Source organism: Lagenorhynchus albirostris, chromosome 17, assembly GCF_949774975.1.
Source record: "Lagenorhynchus albirostris chromosome 17, mLagAlb1.1, whole genome shotgun sequence".
NCBI classification, from domain to species: Eukaryota; Metazoa; Chordata; class Mammalia; order Artiodactyla; family Delphinidae; genus Lagenorhynchus; species Lagenorhynchus albirostris.
In genome coordinates this window covers 54,074,306-54,093,087 of record NC_083111.1, presented here as the reverse complement: position 1 = coordinate 54,093,087, position 18,782 = coordinate 54,074,306, and the positions used below count along the sequence as shown (strand labels likewise).

The 18,782-nt window shown below is 39.3% G+C and overlaps 2 protein-coding genes across 4 annotated transcripts in view; one reads left to right on the top strand and one right to left on the bottom strand.

The window, feature by feature from the left end:
• Nucleotides 1-865: 865 nt before the first annotated feature.
• Nucleotides 866-11,658, bottom strand: ENY2 (ENY2 transcription and export complex 2 subunit). Of its 2 annotated transcripts, none has more exons than XM_060127953.1 (5): nucleotides 11,573-11,658; nucleotides 10,007-10,083; nucleotides 6,174-6,244; nucleotides 4,789-4,863; nucleotides 866-2,010 (listed from the first exon to the last, which is right to left on the bottom strand). In XM_060127953.1, the coding sequence occupies exons 2-5, from the start codon at nucleotides 10,072-10,074 to the stop codon at nucleotides 1,934-1,936; spliced, it is 291 nt and encodes a 96-aa protein (XP_059983936.1). In that variant the 5' UTR covers nucleotides 10,075-10,083; nucleotides 11,573-11,658; the 3' UTR covers nucleotides 866-1,933. The 2 variants fall into 2 exon arrangements, with proteins under 2 accessions (XP_059983936.1, XP_059983935.1); XM_060127952.1 differs by having other exon boundaries at nucleotides 11,501-11,646.
• Nucleotides 11,659-11,874: 216 nt separating this feature from the next.
• The window catches only part of NUDCD1 (NudC domain containing 1), an 87,680-nt gene continuing 80,772 nt past the window's right edge, over nucleotides 11,875-18,782 (top strand). For both annotated transcript variants that reach the window (XM_060128137.1, XM_060128136.1), the window contains exon 1: nucleotides 11,875-12,082. In XM_060128137.1, coding sequence (XP_059984120.1) covers nucleotides 11,965-12,082 — 118 coding nt within the window. In that variant the 5' untranslated portion in view covers nucleotides 11,875-11,964. The remainder of the gene's footprint in view (nucleotides 12,083-18,782) is intronic.

Below are 18,782 nucleotides of genomic sequence, written 5' to 3'. Positions count from 1 at the left end.
AAAAATTAACATAAAGGCTTTCCTCAGCTACACTCAATTGTTACCTTCTTTGGTGCTCCTATAATGTTCATTCACTAGTGCATTCATATATTCCTTTGTCCATTCACCCACAAATGAGTATCATACAAAGTAAAAATTAGTCATGTTTCCTTCCCTCCAGGAGATGCATGTTGAAGTTGGAAAACCAGTGTTGAAATTAGGCACAGGTGCTTCTTACCGAAAAACAGTGGTGGGGAATCTAAACCAGAGCAAGAAACGTCAGAATATTTCGGCAATGACTCAAGCTGAATTTTGAAGGGCAAGTAGGAATGCCGTAAGTAGAAAGGCTTTCCATTTTCGTGGATTTTCCAATGTATTACAGATGTAACAACTTGGTACTTTTGGGGCCTCTTTACCCAGAGAAATAAGTAAATGGCAGATCAAGAAGGGCCTAGGTGGTACGGCAGAGCTTGAATTTTACCTTGCAAACTAAGAAGTTATTGAGAAATTTCAAGTAGGGAAATAAAATGACCAGGCTTGAATTTTAGTAAGGTCACTTAGGCAATAATATGGAAGATATATTGGAGGAAACACGGAGCAACTGGAGTGCGGAAATATTAAGAGCCGACTGAAGTAATCTGGGCTTGAACTAAGAGGGCCTAAGTTAAGCAGGCAGGGGGACAATTTAGTCTTGCTACACTCAAAATGGTCTTGATCAGCAGCACGAGCATGTTTGAGAAGCTTGCCTGAAATACACAATCTTGTGCCGTATCCCTTACCTTCAGAATCAGTATTTTAACAAGCTCCTCAGGTAATCTGTATGTCTGGGAGGCACCACACAGTAGGGGCAGTACTGGAGGAAAAAGAAAATCACTCTCAGGTGGGGTCAGTTTGAGGTGTTTATGGAACATTCAAGGAAGCTGATCCATAGCAGTTGAGTATATGGATCTGGAGGCTGGGCTGGAGATGCAATTTAACATTTATCAACCTGTTAGTATTTGAAGCCATGGTCCGACCCAACTTTCCTGGTATCTGCCCAGGAAATTATATCATTAGGCAGAGGGCCCAGAGGGAGCACTAAGAAACACCATTATTTAAAGTTCCATACAGCAAAAGGTATCCACAAGAAACAGAAGGAGCTTCCAGTGGTAGGTATAAACAACGTGAGCAGTGGGAAGAGTTCCAAGTGGCCGGATGGTCAACATTCTTGTTTTCCAGCAGAGGTCACATAAGAATAGACAAAAGTCCATGGATTTGCCAATCTTGATGTCAGAGTAAAGCTATGGGTGGAGATTATTTCCCATTAAGTTCTTTCTTGACCTTAGTAAGTGGGGATGCAATTTAGTTTCTGCTTTCAAAGTTCAGATGAGTAGAGTATGTGAGAGGAGCTTGGTATGGAGCCAGTTTGCAAATGTTCTCTCTTCCAATAAGATGGTAAATTCTTTGAGGAATAAGGAAGGCACATAAAGATGAGTAAGACCCGGTCCTAACCCTCAGCGTTTATAACAAATAAGAAATAAGATATCTGTAGTACAAGGTGGGACATATATTATAAAATATTATAGGAATTCAAAAGAGGCATACACTACATCCAAACAATCAGAAGAGGCTGCTTACCTCTCCTCAACTGTTATTACAGAGATTTGCTTACTTAACATTTACATACTGAACACTTAAACTATATTCACTGCTTGACTTTTTCTCTTAACAAATCTGATGAATTATTAATAAAGTCCCATTTATTCCAAAATCCAAGGAAACTTCAAACTCATTCATGAGATATTTATTAAAATAACACATTTAGGGAAAAAAATCAATACAATTGTATACATCATTACTGAAAACTGTATACCATCATACAAAAAAGGATTTTATTTTGGGAAATCAATTCCTAATTTATGGCAAGTTTTACTTTCAGAAATAAAACCACAAAACAACACAATCTAATTCAATCTTAAAGGCTGGCATGCTGAGCAAGGAATGTTCTTATTCTTTGTAGGAGCTCCTTCTTTACACTGTCAGGTACCAGGGCTGAAATATAAAAATAAAAACATAAGAGTAAAGAAGATCCCAATTAATATACGTCAATTTGAGATTTGGTATTTTATTCAGGACTACCAACAAAATAATTTCAAAAGTAACCCTTATGCTTCAATAAAAAAATAAAGACATTTGAGAAAATAAAGTATATTTGCAATTCATTATTTGAATGAATTATCCAATACCTAAAAATATATTGCACATGTGAAAATTCTTTAAACTAGGAATAGAAAAGGCCTTTTTTAAACAGAGGCTGTAAAAGATTAATGAATTTGATTCAAATGCAACAACTTAATAAGCTTGGTCAAAATTACCATAAACAAAAACTGAGAAAACACTGCTAATCTCTCTACTACACAATTTCTTCAATTTGATATGAAAAAGATCAGCAGGCTTACAGAAAAATGAGCAAAGGAGATGAAGAAAAGGAGAGGCATATAGTTCTTGAATGTAAAAGTTTAACCTCACAACAGAAATGAAAATTAAAACCACATTCAGATAGCATGTTTTACCAATGAGACTGGCTAAAATCCAAAGGTCAGTAATGTATATATTGGCAAGACTGAGGGAAAACTGGCCCTCTCATATTAGCTGGTGGGAGAATAAACTGACAAAACATTTTGGGGAAGGTAATTTGGCAATACTGTATTGAAATAAATGCATATACTTGAATGAGCAAAGATGCAAAAGCTTCAACAGTAGCTGTATTTGTTATAGGCTTATTTTTAAAATTTTCAACCATGTAACTGTATTATCTACTCAGAATATTAAACTAAAAATGGGAAAATGGGAGTTCTCTGGTGGCCTAGTGGCTAGGATCCCAGGCTTTCACTGTTGTGTGGCCCGAGTTCAAACCCTGGTTGGGAAATGGAGATCCTGCAAGCCGTGTAGCATGGAAAAAAAAAAAAAAAGGGAAAAAAGTCCTGCTCTTTGAAATTTAAATTAATATTAAATGTCAATAAATAAATCTACACTATTTTCCCCCTTTTTGGCTACTAAAAATAAGGACAATAGGGAATTAACTATACAGATACTCCTCTTTATAAATTTACTGTAAGCCTGCCTAGAAATAAAGACTACATAATTAATTCAAGTCCACTGCAAATGTGATCACTATGTACGTTAAATATACTTTTAATCAAAATTATGGTGATGGAGAACAGATCAGCTGCCTTGGGGTTAGAGATGTGGTGTGACTATGAAGGAACAGCTTGAGGGAGTTTTTTAGAGTGAATCTATACATGTGTATAAAGTTCATAGAACTGACACTAAAAAAGGGTCAATTTTACTGTATGTTAATTTAAAAAATAAAAACAAATACCTCTCTTGACAATAAAAAGAACACTATGAAAATAAAAGAAAAGATTTATTTTTACTTCTCTTTTCTTTTTTGCTCATTCTCTAGCAAGGGAGCTACAAAGGATTGAAATGTCCAACACACAAGTATTGAAGGAGAAGCAAAGGATGATTTCTACCCTGTTAACAGATTAAGTTCTTAAATGTTAACAGATTAAGCATAAATTACAGAAGAAAAGTAGAAAAAGAAATTACAGAAATTTATTTTAAAACATAAATCCATGGGGAGAACAATAAATACTGCTTTTTCCCCCTCCTTTTCCTGAGACATGATTGAGCAAAAAAGTCATGTTGTTTAGCTGTAAACAGCCCTAAAAAGATGGCTGGAGGGCTTCCCTGGTGGCGCAGTGGTTGGGAGTCCGCCTGCTGATGCGGGGGACACGGGTTCGTGCCCCGGTCTGGGAGGATCCCGCATGCCGCGGAGTAGCTGGGCCCGTGGGCCATGGCCGCTGGGCCTGCGCGTCCGGAGCCTGTGCTCCGCGGCGGGAGAGGCCACAACAGTGGGAGGCTCGCGTATGGGGGGGGGGGGGGGGGAAGATGGCTGGAAAGGACCATGAGATGTTGTCGCTCTTTCCACATGGTAGCAGTTCAGGGGACTAGTATTCCTTAGTAATAATTTTAAAATCATTTACTTTTCACACTTAAATTCTTTTTACTATTTCTGTGTGAGGAAATAACTAACGGGTCATCTAATTTACCTGCTTCCACTTACAATACAACTCTCCCTCCCCCCACTGACTTCCTCAAATGAAATGATGAAAATAATCTCATTACACTTAATTATATGATGTAATTCCTGACTTAATACTTATTACATATAAATATTTTGTTAATAGTTTGTTAATATACTACTTCCTCTCTTTCCTTTGGCTTCTCTAAACAAGGTATTAAAGGGAGAAATTAAGAAGGTAGTTGAAGTATGAGTCTTAAATATGAATTACCCTGACCATGAAGTTATGGAGCTACCAAATTCGTAATTAGACATTCAAGAAGACATTTTTGTTTATTTTTAGTAAGGAAAGAGAGCAATGACTCAGGGGCTGGTGTAAAGCTCTGAATTATTAAATATCAGGCTAAAGTTTACAAATCCTAGCTTCAGGTAATATTTGCCTCTACAAAATCCTGTATTATAAAAATGATCTGTTCTAACAACCACATCAACTTACATTTGTGTACTGTTTTAACAGTGCAAAAACGTTTTACACCTCTTACTTGTTTGTTACTCAAGACCATGCACAAAAGTTGGTGAGGCAACTATAACTCTTCCCAAAGAGGAGATGCAAGTACCCACATAATTTTGGAAAGGGTGCTTTTCCTTGTAAAACGAAAGAAAAGCTGCACCAGCAAAAGAGAGAAAAAAAAATCATGTCTTAGCCCACAATTCCTTTCACACAATTTGTATTCATTCCTTACCTCTGCCTTTTGGTGTGATTTCAGCCACCAAGTCATCAACAGTAACGTGTTCTAGTCCTTTTTCTTTAATTACCTCTTATGCAAAAGCAAAAAACAAATCATATCATTTAAAATCATTATCTGTAAGAAAGATTTTCATAGAGGAAGGGTTAAGATCATGTTTTTAGAGTACAGACTGGTCTTTAAAAAAAAAAAAGAGGACACTTCTTTTTTTCTTTTCTAATGAAGGTTTATTTCAACCTTAAACACAGTATGTATTCACCAGATCAAAAACATAAAATAATTATAACACTTAGAATGAATCTGAACTGCAAATTCAAATCTAATATTTGTAAAAAACTGGAAACTTACAACTGCACAGATCTTATTTCACGATAATCATATCAGCTCTTGAATGTATGGAGGGGAAAAAACTGTAATTTAAGTCTAACTTGTAATTTCACAGCCCCAAATTAAAATATAGAACAACTCCTTCGCTCCTTTCTCTTCTCTAGGCTGGGCCAAAAGAAGGAGAAAGGAGTTTACACTTATTGGACCCCTATTATGTGCTGGGTGCTTTGCATCATTTAATATTCACGATAAGCTGACAGGCTGGGCATTTTTCCCACTTCAGAGGTGAGGCAAGTGAGGCTTAAAGATTAAATAACTCATTCAAACACGACTTGAAATCCAGCTCTAGTCTTACCAGTGAAGGTCTGTATGACCTCAAAGTCTATGCTTTTATTAATTTGGCACATTGCCTTCTTCCGGTTAATGATATAGTTTCTATTATCATTTGTAGAAACCAATACGAGAATTCATTATAAATATCCAGAATTCCAGCATACCAAAAGCTGAGCCAGAAAGGAAGGAGGCTCATCTTAGTGACATTTGTAATTGTATCTAATGGCATAATCATCAATACCTAATTGCAATTTAACAAGCTCCCATTTTATAATTTTAAAAATACATGTAATTTTCTAAGAGCTTTTATAGATGATTTTTTAAAAAATAACACTGTTAAAGATAGGAGATATAATTCCTGTAAGTCTGCCAACCGTAAAGTGCTCAATGTGTTAAGAAAAACAGACTAGGAATAATTAATGTTTCACTTTGAGTAGGCACAGCAAAAAAGGTGGGATTCCATATTCCATGCCAGAGGAAATCTTGCCTCACTTGTTTTAAGAGAAACACAAAGAAAATTTCTAAAAATTAAGGAATAGGTCTACATATTATCACTGAGAGAAGGTAATCTATTACCACAAGCTTCAATTTTCTATTTGTTTAAAATTATGCTTGAGCACTCAATATATCTTAAAATACTGACTATAATTTTTCTAATGAATTCCAAACCAACACAGTTGAGAGCTATGGAATTAGCTTATCTTCTAAATGAAACAGATTACCTTTACAGTGTGCCTTCAGCTGATCCTTCCAGCCACATTCAATTAATTTAGCTCTCAGCAACTCTTTGAGGCTGTTGAAAAAGAAGTGTTTCCAAATTAAACTACAATAGTGTTCAAGTGTACAATATCTTAGATAGGAATGCTTGAAGCAAAGCTTCAACTGTTCAATTAAAAATCCCACCTTCCAGTTATAAAACTTTAACCACGGCCTAATCTTGGTTCTACCACTAAAAAGTTCTTTGGTCTTATGCAAGTCATTTAAATGCTGGGCCTCATTTTTGTCATCAGTAAAATTCAATGAAGTGGATGGGGTACAATTCTTCTTAAGAAACCCTACTCTGGCCTTCTTACACACTTTCTACTTCCCTCCACCAACAGGAATATTGTGGGTTTTGTACAACTTCAGAAGGGTATTAGTTGAGTTTGAAGCAGCTGTACTTTTGAAATCTTCAAACTCCAAAATCCATTCTTTAACTACAAATTCTTACCCATTAGCTCTCTTATTGCCCCGTTATATATCTAATCTCAGACTTGCCCCTCCCTTTTTCTCATTGTCCTTCTAAATTACACATTAACTATGGTATTTCATTAATTCTAAGACCGTGTTTTCCCACATTTTAACAAGTCAGGAATTGGCATGCCTATCATAATTTAATTGGCAGTATTTTCTTTATTCTTAAAGGTTAAAAAAATATTGGTGGGTATTACAACTAATGGCATCATGGGTGCAATAAAATATTTTATCCTTCTGCAATACCTAGTCTTATAAAACCTCAATCTTCAGCCTAAATCACCTCATTTCTCAGCTTAAACATGTCAAGTCCCAAACCAAACTGCTCTTTTTTCCGTATTCCTAACATCCACTATGTGACATTTCCATCTAGATGTTTAAGTCATTTAATCGTAACAGGGACAAAACCCAACTCTTGCTTCTCTTCCATCTCAAGCTGTTCTCCTTGTCAGACTGGCCACTCCATTCTTCCGGATCCTCAGGCTAGAAACCTTGGCAGCATCCTTCACTCAGCAATTTTTATTTATTTATTATTATTATTTTTCGCGGTACGCGGGCCTCTCACTGTTGTGGCCTCTCCTATTGCGGAGCACAGGCTCCGGACACGCAGGCTCAGCGGCCATGGCTCACGGGCCCAGCCGCTCTGTGGCATGTGGGATCCTCCTGGACCGGGGCACGAACCTGCGTCCCCTGCATCGGCAGGCGGACTCTCAACCACTGCGCCACCAGGGAAGCCCCACTCAGCAATTTTGATAACACTAACGTCCAACCCATAAGCACATCCTATTGGTTCCAGTTTTAAAATATATACCTGAAATCCAAATGTTTCTCACCACCTCTGCCATTACTACCTAGTTGAAGCCACCATCTTCTCTTGACTGGACTGTTGCCAAAGCCTCCTAACTCGTCCCCCTGCTACTTCCCTTGTACACGTCCTTCTCCTCTCACTGCTCAAAACCCTCCAGTGGCTTCCCAATTTACTCAGAATACAATTTCAAGTCCTTACTACAACCTAAATGACCCTGCATGGTCTGCCCCCTCCGAAGCAATGCCTCTGACTTTACTGTTTCCTACACCCAGCTGACTCAGTCTTATTAGTTTCCATGGGTTCCTCAAAATGCCAGGCAAGGGAAGTCCCTGGCTGTCCAGTGGTTAGGACTTGGCGCTTTCACTGCTGGAGCCTCGGTTCCATCCCTGGTCCAGGAACTAAGGTCCCACAAGGCACACAAGGAAAAAAAAATGCCAGGAAAGCTACTGTGTCAGGACCATGGCTCCTAAGAGTCCCCTCACTCCCTCATATCCTTTTGATCTCAGTGAAGACTACTTTTTTTTTCTTATCCAAAATAACACACCTGATTATTCTCTGCTTTATTTTTCCTCTAGAACTCATCACCATCTGACATATTACATATTATTTTCTGTCTCCTCCCATTAGAATGTAAGCTGTGTAAAAGAACAGGCTTCATTTTGTTCACTACTATATCTCCAGCACCTAACAGGACATGGCATATGGTAGAAACTCAGTAACTTTAAGCTGCATGAATGAAAACAGATAAAAAACCAGTAATACATAATACCCTACACCCATTATTGGCAATACTATCCTCTCAGTTTCCCAACGCACTGTTCTAGAGGCTTTCTTCTTCCTCATTCCTCATGTCAAGGGTTGTTGATTTTACTTAAAAAAAAAAAACCTGTAAGTTCTCCTTTCCATTTTTGCTGTTTTCCACTTTTAACCTATTATCTTCTGCAATTTATCTCTAGCCCTTCAAGTCTATCCTCCATACTGCCAAAATAACATTCCTAAAGTGCAAATATGATCTAGTCAGTCCCTTTCTTAGAATTTTTTAATGACTCCCACCACCCAAGGATAAAGTCAACAACAGATGTTTTTGCAAACTACCACCTATTTTCCTGCCATTTCTTTGACAGTAAAAACACTCCACAACTCTTGGTGTAAGAAATCCGGGTAGGGCTCTAGCAATGGAAATGTGACCTAGGCAACGCTGATTATGAATGGCCTATTACCTTAAGTAGGATGGTAATCTAGCTAGGTCCTTTGCTGAAACTACTAGGAGAACGGTAGTCTCAGGTGGAGAGATGTAAATTTTGAACCGCTAATTTCTGCCACCTTGTGGGTAGTGCCTTCTTGAGAATAAAGCCAACAGAGAGGAAAGCAGAGATGAGAGACGGAAAGACAGACATGTTCTTGGCAACAATTTTTGAGTGCCTGAAGCACCTTCAAGCCCTAGACTTTTAGTCACACGATCTTATATAGAAATTGGCTGAGCCAGTTACTGAGTTCAGTTTCTTATCATTATGAATGGAAAGATTTCATACAAAAAGCCACATTTCTCCTGTCCACTGTCTTTCACATTTTAACTGCACAGTCCCCCAGAATATTATCATATTGTAACAAATCTCTTTGACTTTGCATATTCGGTTCCATTTGCCTAGACTGTCCTTTCTCCTTTACCGGGTTGGGGAACTGCGGATCCTTCTTATCCAGCTGAAGTACCACTTCTACTATTCTGTGAGAGCTTTACTGATTACCTTAATCCCCAGGTAGAACTGAGAGATCCCTCTTGTTCCTTATATATATTTCTCTCATACAATTTATCACCCTGCTCCTGGAAGCCTTTTTTGATTCCTTAGATTCTCCTCTGTACTTCCAAACCTGTTCATTCTTCAAATATTTACCTGGCCAATTATGTGCTAGGCACGATGCTCGGTATACAGTAGTATTTCTGCTGTCAAGGAACTCAGATTCTATTGATACAAACTAGCAAAGGAGGTGATTATAATACAAAGTGATTAAATACTATGATGGAACAAGGTATTTGGGAGTTAACAGATTTCTAGAAGAGATGATACTTAAATTAAGACCTGATAATGAGCTAGAATTAGTTAAAGATGGGGGAAGGAAGAAGAATGTTTCAGAGAGTAGGAATAGCACACATTGCTCTGAGGTTAAGAGAGCTTGGTAACTGAAACTGGTCCATCATGTTGTCTCCCTGTTAAAAAGTGGGTAACATTTTATCTTCAATTGTAGTTATCTGGGTATGTATTTTTCTTCTCCATTAGATTAGACATTTTTTGAGAGAGAGTCACTTCCTGTTCATCTTTTTACATGATCCACTTCCCTCCAAGTCTTGCAATATTGAACAGACCTAAGCATTTTTAACAGATGTTAGGAATTGCTTTTGATAATCTCAATTTTCTGTAATTATTTCCACTGACATCAGTTTGGTTACTTTTTAGATTCTTATAACTGTAATTTAAAGATGTTAAATGTAATTAATTAACACAATCGATTACTTACCGTTCTCTTTCTCCAGTTTCTATCAACTTTTGGTTAATTGCTGCTCTCATCTGCGCATCTTTGTTCATCTTGCTAACCTGAACATCAACATGTATTTTCAGATATAGAACACTTACAAAGCATTTTCTTCTAAATCCTCTCAAGCACCTCAACACATTTAACATTCTGTCTATCAACTGAAGGGGTGATAAATTTCAACAATGTGTTAACAAGGTCCTTACTCCTAATATTATTTACTGCATCCCAAGAAGTCATGATCATGACTTTACAATTTTCTTCCCCCATGTACCCTTTATTAATAAGTCTCTAGATAATGACAATTACTGTAACATTTATTAAACACTTATGTACCTGGAACTGAGCTAACACACTGAGTTTTTAATCTCATTTAATTCCCAGATCTTATTCTTTTATGCAAGTACTATTAACATAGTTTGTATTTTACAGATGAGGAAACTGAGGCACCGAGATAGAAAAGTGGTGAAGGCAGGACTTGAACTCAGGTCTGTGACCCCAGAAGCCGCAAAATACTTTAACCACACATAATAACTGACTGCTAATCATTTCTGCATCTTAATTAACTGTATTCAAAATTTGGGGGAAGCTATATAACCTAAATATCAATAGACGAGTAAGCACAGTTTGTGAAAAATGAAATTCCTGGGTAAGGATCTGAAGTGCTTTACTTTACTTTCCACTAGTATGTACCCAGAATTACAACTGCCAAACTAGCTTTAAGTATGTGTGTGTGTATATGCTCTTTATCAAAGCTTGCTGGTTGGGTTAAGGAGAAAACAAATACCAAATTAATTCCTAACTTAGAAAATTCTCAGTTTTCAGTAAAAACGGACAACCAAAACGGTGTAAAAAGGACAGGGAGGATAAACTGTAAAACTTGGAATAAGGTAACGTTACTCCACTTATCTGTCACCAACTTGAGACTACTTTTGTTGTCCCCAACCTCGCTCGCCGCCTCTATGAAGACTCAAGACTGGCAGTGAGTTTTCAGAGTTTTTTTTTTTTTTTTTTTTAATGGAACAGGAAAAAGGAGAGGTTGAGAAGTGACTAGGATATGTTTGCTTTTGCAGTTGGAGGCTAACATTTTCAAAATAATACTAAGGTCTAGTCCGTACCATTAGCAGAATACTGAACTTGATCTTGCCTTGGCCCCCAAAATACGGAGAGTGACCTTGGACAAGTCAGTTCTTAAAGGCCTCAGTTTTCTCACTGGTAAAACAAGGGCGCTAGGGGATCCCTCCCAGTTCAGACAGTCTTTGGGAAAACAGAATAGGGCGGAGACAGCGGGAGAGGCGGGAGGGGAGGAGCCAGAAAACAAAGCGAGGACTGGCTTCAGGCCAACTCCGGTAGCACGCCCTGTCGGAGAGCCCTACAGGCCCGCGAGCGCGGGTCGGGGAAGCTAACGAAAGACAGCACATCGAAAGGAGCCTGGGCTGGGCCCGGGTCCCGGCCCTGAGGACCACGGGCATAGCTCACCACCATCACCGCGGGCGAGGGCCGTCCCTTCCCAGCGACGAAATGACCCTTGCGCTGACGACCGTTACCTACCACACTCTTCGGCTGCCCGGACCTAGACCCTCAGTAGCTCGGGCACCTAAGCACACAGAAAGCTAGCACACGCATTTCCGGGGCGGGGTCTCGCCACCCTGCCTATAATGTGAGAATTTAACCAGCGCGGGCCGCCTCCTGGTCGCTCAGCCCTCTGGGTAAGAGAGTCCAGATCCTGCTGTCACACGGGCATTAAGTTCCCTAAAAACTACATATCCCAATATGCAACAGAGCCAACTTCCCCGTGGGCACTACATTACCCAGAAGGGATGTTACGCCGCAGTGTTTTCTGGGATGGGAAGCACGCCGCCTCGCAGCCACGGTAATATGCGTGAAGCGCGGACCTTTCAACCCGAACTTTATTAATTCTCACGCTAGGCCCCCGGAAGGCGATGGAGGTGGCCGCTAATTGCTCCCTGCGGGTGAAGAGACCTCTGTTGGATCCCCGCTTCGAGGGTTATAAGCTTTCCCTCGAGCCACTGCCCTGTTATCAGCTGGAGCTTGACGCAGGTGGGTAGCGGCGGTGCCCCCTAGCACTCTGTTCCTTTCTCCTTTTGGCTTCCGAAACTCGACGCTTCCCGCATTTTCTTCTTTTCTGACTCCGGGTAGCCAGGCGACCGTGGCCTTCCTCACGGCCTGCCGGGCAGGGGTGGACCAGAGTGGCTGGTTCTGGAGAATGATGCCCATCCCCGGCCCCCAAGGGAGTCGCCTTCGAGTGGCTCTGCCGTAGCGGGACCCTGGGCCGGCTCTAGGCTCCGCTGCCCGTGCTCCGAGGTCCTGCATGCGGGTGCTTTCTGGGCTCCGCCCGCCTGTCGGTCCTGGCCTGGCCCCTGCTGCGGAGAGAGCTCAGGGCAGGCTTTCCTCCTGGAGCATTCCCTGTAAACGTGTGCGTTGAGAAGTCACACCTCTTTGGAGGACCTTCTGCTTCTGTTTCCTCTGGCCGAGACCCAGTTCTTAGAAGAGAAACTCCATTGCAGTTAGGAGCGTTTTCAGTTACCTACGGGCCGTCAGATTAAGGACTCTATCGTAGATTACATCTCGAGAAATATTTGAGGAAAAGTTGGTTTAGTACCCACACTTCTACTACTTGTTTTGTTTATCTGTAGGTGGCGGGAATATTCATCCTTGTTTTTACAAGGTAAAGAATGGCATTTTTGTTAATGATAAAGAGCTCAAAGATTGCATTTTTAATACACAGCCCTGCTGATTCTGATGCATGTTGTCAGTGGATCACACTTTGAGAAATAATCTAGAGTTAATAAGTTTTATAGAATCAAATACGTGTTTATTCATTTAATATATAAATTATATAAGTTCAGAAATCTCTGTTGAGAGCCTGTTTTATGTTACATGTTGATACAATCAAGATGAATATGACACAGCCAGTAACATAAAAATGCTGTTGTCTAGTTAGGAAGAAAAGTGTAAGCAAATAATTATAAGACAGTAAGGCAGTGATAGGGATATGTACAAAACATATTGATAACGTTTCAGTATCTTTCCCAAACCAGCCTGGGACATCTGGGAAAGCTTCCAAAAGAAGTTGATATCTAAGTTGAGCTTTAAAGAATAGGTAGTTGATCAGGGTAAGAGAAAATGAGCTTGATGTTTCTTTTCATTCCCTTCCTTTCTCTCTCCCACCCCATATAAATGAATGATACCACCATGTTAGTTAGCCTTGCATTAAAAAACCACCCCAAAACTCAGTGGCTCAAAACAGTAAGCAGTTATTATTGCTTACAAGTCTACAGGTCAGCTAGGTGGTTCTAGTCATGACTAGGTTCTAACATGACTAGTCATGTTCTAGTACTTTCTCATATGTTTGGGGTTTCTCTGGCTGTAGGCTGGTTTAAGATGATTTCAGATGGTCTTTATCCTTCAGCATGCTGGCACAGGGTTATTCCAAGAGTCTTGTCTTGAAGAGTTTTTCAAGCTCTGATTGCAGTAAGTGTGCTATTGTCCCGTTGGCCAAAGCAAGTCGTATAATCAAGCTTAGAGTCAATGTGGGAAGCTCAAACCAAAGGGCATAATAGGTCCAGGGAAGCATAAAAAATTGGGACTACTAGTGCAGGTTGACATAATTGCTCATGCGAGAGTCACCTTTGGTGTATTTCTTCTCTTTTATCCCCTATTGTTTCTCAGCAAATCTAGTCAGCTCAAAATCTTGACTTCTCCATGCCTCTACCGTTGTGCAAATCCTTGTTATCTCTTACCTGAACTATAGTACCTTCCTGACTAGGCTTCCTGCCTTCGATTTTGGGCTCCTTCATTCCATTCTTTGGAAGGCAGTACTTATAGTTTTTATCGATAACTCTACATTTGTTTGATATCTGTTTCCTCCACTGGACTGTGAGCTCCATGGATACCGTGGTGTTTCTCTTGTGCTTGGCATAGTGGGTACTCAATACATTGAGTGAATGAAGAAGAGAGGTTGTTGAGGTCATTCCATTCATGGGAAGCATGCGCAAAGGGAAAAAATTAGATTGTGTGCAGGGCACTATTGCTGTATTGCGTGAGCAAAAAATCTGGGAAAATGAGAGGACTTAGGTGAGAGCACGTTTTGTCTTTTGGACTTTATCCTGTGAGTCAGTGTTTCCCAGACTTTTCTATGGGCAATTACAATAAAAAATAAAGCTCAGCTGTCATTGATTTACCAACTTTTTAATTTGCTAAGTGCAGATGTTTCTTAAGAACTGTCACGTACTCACCCACCTTTTCATAAACAAAAGGATATTTTGACACCAAAAAAGCAGGAAGCAAAATCTCACAATAAATAGTCCTCTTAATCGAATACATTAACTTTATGAAAAACTGAGTTGTTCTTTTTCGCCCCTCATTTCACCAGTGTTGGTCTTAGATTCTGTTTGGGATGCACAGGTGGAGGTGATGAGGTGCCATTTAGGGTTTTAAGTGTGGAAGGGAAGTGGCAGGTTTGGGGATTGAATGGTTCACTTCTAGGCTCTGTGGAGATTGAGTTTGGAAGATGAGGGGAATGGAGATGGGGAGACCAGCTTGGAGGCTTTGCAACAGTTCACATGAGGAGCTTTCATTAAGAATTAATTACTTGAGGAGGAGGATGAAGAAGAGGTTAATTCTTTTCAAAACTGCCATTTCTAGAGATATTGTGAGGTGTGATTGAGCTACTTCTCCTGACAGTTTGATTTCTTTTATAACCAACCTAAGGGGTTCATGTTAATTCAGCAGACTGTTGGTGGGCACCTGTGGTGTGTGAAGCTTCCCAATTGGGATGTGAGAATGAAGATGTGGTGTCTGGTCTCAAATTGCTTGGAGCTTTGAGTTTTATTCTCTTGTCTTAAATGTTATTAAGTTGTTCTGAAACCCCCTATGCTACATAAACAGTAAATGTCACTTTGTCTTTTTCTTTTCCAAAGAACTAAGCAAAAAAACCTTTTGTATAAAATTGTAACTGCCCTTTGAGCCAGCAGTTCCACTTCTGGACATTTATCTTATATTTTTTCCCTAGACTCTTCATTAAGTAAATGTATATATTTTCCTCCTATATTTCACCTAGCTAACTCATACTCTGTTCTTTCATCTTGGTTTACATGTTACTCAGATTCCTTTCTTGACTATCTAGTAAAAATCTATACAAATTACAATCTGTACTTTTCCACAGTACCTGATTCTTCATAGACTTTATCACACTTTAGCATTTGGTGTTTCTCTGCTATATCCATTTCTCTGCTAAGACTGCTAGTTCTGTATTGAGGGTCCTGTGTCCGTCTTTTTCAGTGTTTCATCTCTGGAGCTGCAGCATGACTGATGAATAATAGAAGATTTTATATCACAACCTAAACAGCTTTATTGAGCTATAACAATAATCTACACATATCTAAGTGTATAGGTTGATAAGTTTTGACATGTGTTCATATACACTCATGAAGTCATCCCCACAATCAAGATATTAAACTTAGGGCTTCCCTGGTGGCGCAGTGGTTGAGAGTCCGCCTGCCGATGCAGGGGACACGGGTTCATGCCCCGGTCCGGGAAGGAAGATTCCACAGGCCGTGGAGCGGCTGGGCCCGTGAGCCATGGCTGCTGAGCCTGCGCGTCCGGAGCCTCGGCTCCACAAAGGGAGAGGCCATAACAGTGAGAGGCCCACCTACCGCAAAAAAAAAAAAAAAGATATTAAACTCAGCTACCATCCCCAAAAGTTCCCTTGTGCCTTTCTGTAGCTGGCCCTCTGTTCCTCCCTCTCCCCCTCAGTCCCTAAGCCACAACTGCTCTGTCACTGTAGATTCGTTTGTATTTTCTAAAGTATTATATACATAGAATTACACAGTATATACTTTTTTGTCTGGCTTCTCTTACTCAGCATAATTACTTTGAATTTATTCTTGTTGCATGAGAGAGAGATTTTGAAATCCCTGGCTATAATTGTGGATTTTTCTCTTCTTCCTTGCAGTTCTGTCAGTTTTTGCTTCATATATTTTATGTTGCATAAACATTATTGATTATTATGTTCTCTTGATAAATTGACCACTTTATCATTATGAAAGAACCTTTATATCCTTGGCGATAGTCTGCCCTGAATTCTCCTGTTTGATAGTAAAATAGTCACTTCAGCTTTCTTCTAATTAATGTTACCATAGTGTATACATATATATCTTCCATTCTTTTACTTTTAACCTATTTGTGTCTTAGTATTTAACATGCATTTCTTTCTTTTTTTAAAATTTATTTTATTGAGGTATAGTTGATTACAATGTTGTGTTGATAACATACATTTCTTTTTGGCAAAAATAGTTAGGTCTTTTTTATTCAAACTGATAGTCTTTATCTTGTGATAAGACTTTACATTTAATGTGTTCATTGATTTTGTTAGGTTTGGGTCTTTCATCTTGCTGTTGGTAGTCTGTTGGTCCCATTTAGTCTTTGGGAGAATGGAAGTTTCCTGCTTTTCTGCCTTCTTTTGGATTGAGTATTTTTAAATGAATCCATTTTTATCACATTTGTTGGCTTATTAGCTATAGCTCTTTGTTTTGTTATTTTAGGGTTTATAGTATACATCTTTAAATTATTACATGGTGCATTCAAATGGTATTGTACTGTTTCATGTGTAGTATAAGAACTTTACAAAAGTATACTTCCATTTCCTTAATGCTATTGTTGTGCATTTTACTTTTACATATTACTATAAACTTGTAACACATTGTTATTATTTTTGTTTAAATAGTTAATTATCTCTTAAAGAGAAGTAAAAAGTAGAGAAAAAAATCTTATATATTTACATTTCTGGTGCTCTTCATTCCTTTATGTAGATCCATATGTTTATCTGTACAATTTTCCTCCGCCTGAAGGACTTTTTTTTTTTTTTTTTTGCGGTACGCGGGCCTCTCACTGCTGTGGCCTCTCCTACCGCAGAGCACAGGCTCCGGACGCGCAGGCCCAGCGGCCATGGCTCACGGGCCCAGCCGCTCCGTGGCATGTGGGATCTTCCCGGACCGGGGCACGAACCCGCGTCCCCTGCATCGGCAGGCAGACTCTCAACCACTGCGCCACCAGGGAAGCCCACTGCGCCACCAGGGAAGCCCTGAAGGACTTTTAATATTTCTTGCAGTGTGGGTCTTCTGGTGATATTTCAGCTTTTGTATGTCTGAAAACATTTTTATTTTGCCTTGATTTTCAAAAGATACTTTTGCTATGTGCGGAATTCTAGGTTAACAGCTTTTTGCTTTCAGTACTTTAAAGATGTTACCCCTTGTCTTATTACTTGTATTGTTTCTGGTGAGAAATTGTATGTTAGCCTTTGTTCTTTTATGCATAATATCTTTTTCTTCTCTGGCTGCTTTTAAGACTTTTCTCTTTCATATTGGTTTAGAGCGGTTTGATTATGTTGTGTGTTGATGTGGTTTTCCTCATGATACTTGTGCTTGGGGTTTGTTGAACTTCCTAGATCCATGGGTTTATAGTTTTCATCAAGTTTGGAAAGTTTTCAGCCATTATTTCTTCCAGTTTTTTTTTTTTCCTCTGTTTTCTCCTTTGAGGAATCTAGTTACCCATTTTTGGATTACTGGAAGTTAACCCCAGCTCATCAATGTTCTTTTTATTTTTTTCTGTTTTTTTTTAAAATCTTTCTTTGGGTTTTTTTGTTTGTTTTTTTGGCCCTGCTGCACAGCATGCAGGATCTTAGTTCCCTGACCAGAGATTGAACCTGTGCCCCCTGCAGTGAAAGCATGGGAGTTTTAATCACTGGACCACCAGGGGAGTCCCTTAAATCTGTTTTATTTTGGATAGTTTCTATTTTCATGCCTTTAATTTCACTAATCTTTTTTTTGCAATGTCTATTCTGTCATTAATCCCATCTAGTGTATTTTTCATCTTAGCTATTGTAGTTTTCATCTCTAGAAGTTTGACTTAAATGATTTTTAATAACTTTCATGTCTCTGGTTGTCATTTTGAACATTTGGAATGTACTTTAATAAATATTTTAATTTTTTTAATTTAATGTTTCATTAAACATTTTAATGTTTTAAAACATTTTAATGTTTTGTTCTGCTAATTATAACTTCTGTGTCAGTTATGTGTTGGCTTCTGTCGATTGGGTATTCTCATTGTGGGTTTTGTTTTCTTTCCTCTTTGCATGCCTGGTAATCTTTGGATGCAAAAAGTTGTGGATTTTACCCTATTGAGTGTAAGACATTTTTGTATCCTTATAAATCTTCTTGAACTTTGTTCTGTGATGCAGTTGAGTTACTTGGATTAATTAGATTAATTCCACTAGGTCTTGCGTTTATGCTTTTTTAGCCTTGTCTGGAGCAATGCTCAGTCTATGGCTGATTATTCCTCACCACTGAGACAAGACTTTTCTGTGTACTCTGCCTATGAATTCGGAGTTTTCTCTGGTCTGCCTAGTGGGAACAGTGACAGCTCCTAGCCTTGTGTGAGTACCCAACAGTGTTCCCTCTAATCCGTTCAGGTGGTTCTTTCCCTAGTCTGGGGTAGTTTGCTCAGACGTATGCCATTAGTTCTCTGCTGAATATTTGAGAGAGACTCTCTTCAGATCTCTGGAGTTCTCTCTCTATGGCTCTCTCTTCTCTGGTACTCTGTCCGATGAACTGTAGCTGTCTTGGTCTCCCCAGATTCCTCAGCTCAGATTCCTCAACCCAGGGAGCTGGTCAGGTTCTACCTCACTTTCCCCTCTTTGTGCTGTGGGCTGGAAACCCACTCATGGCACTAAGCTGGGGCA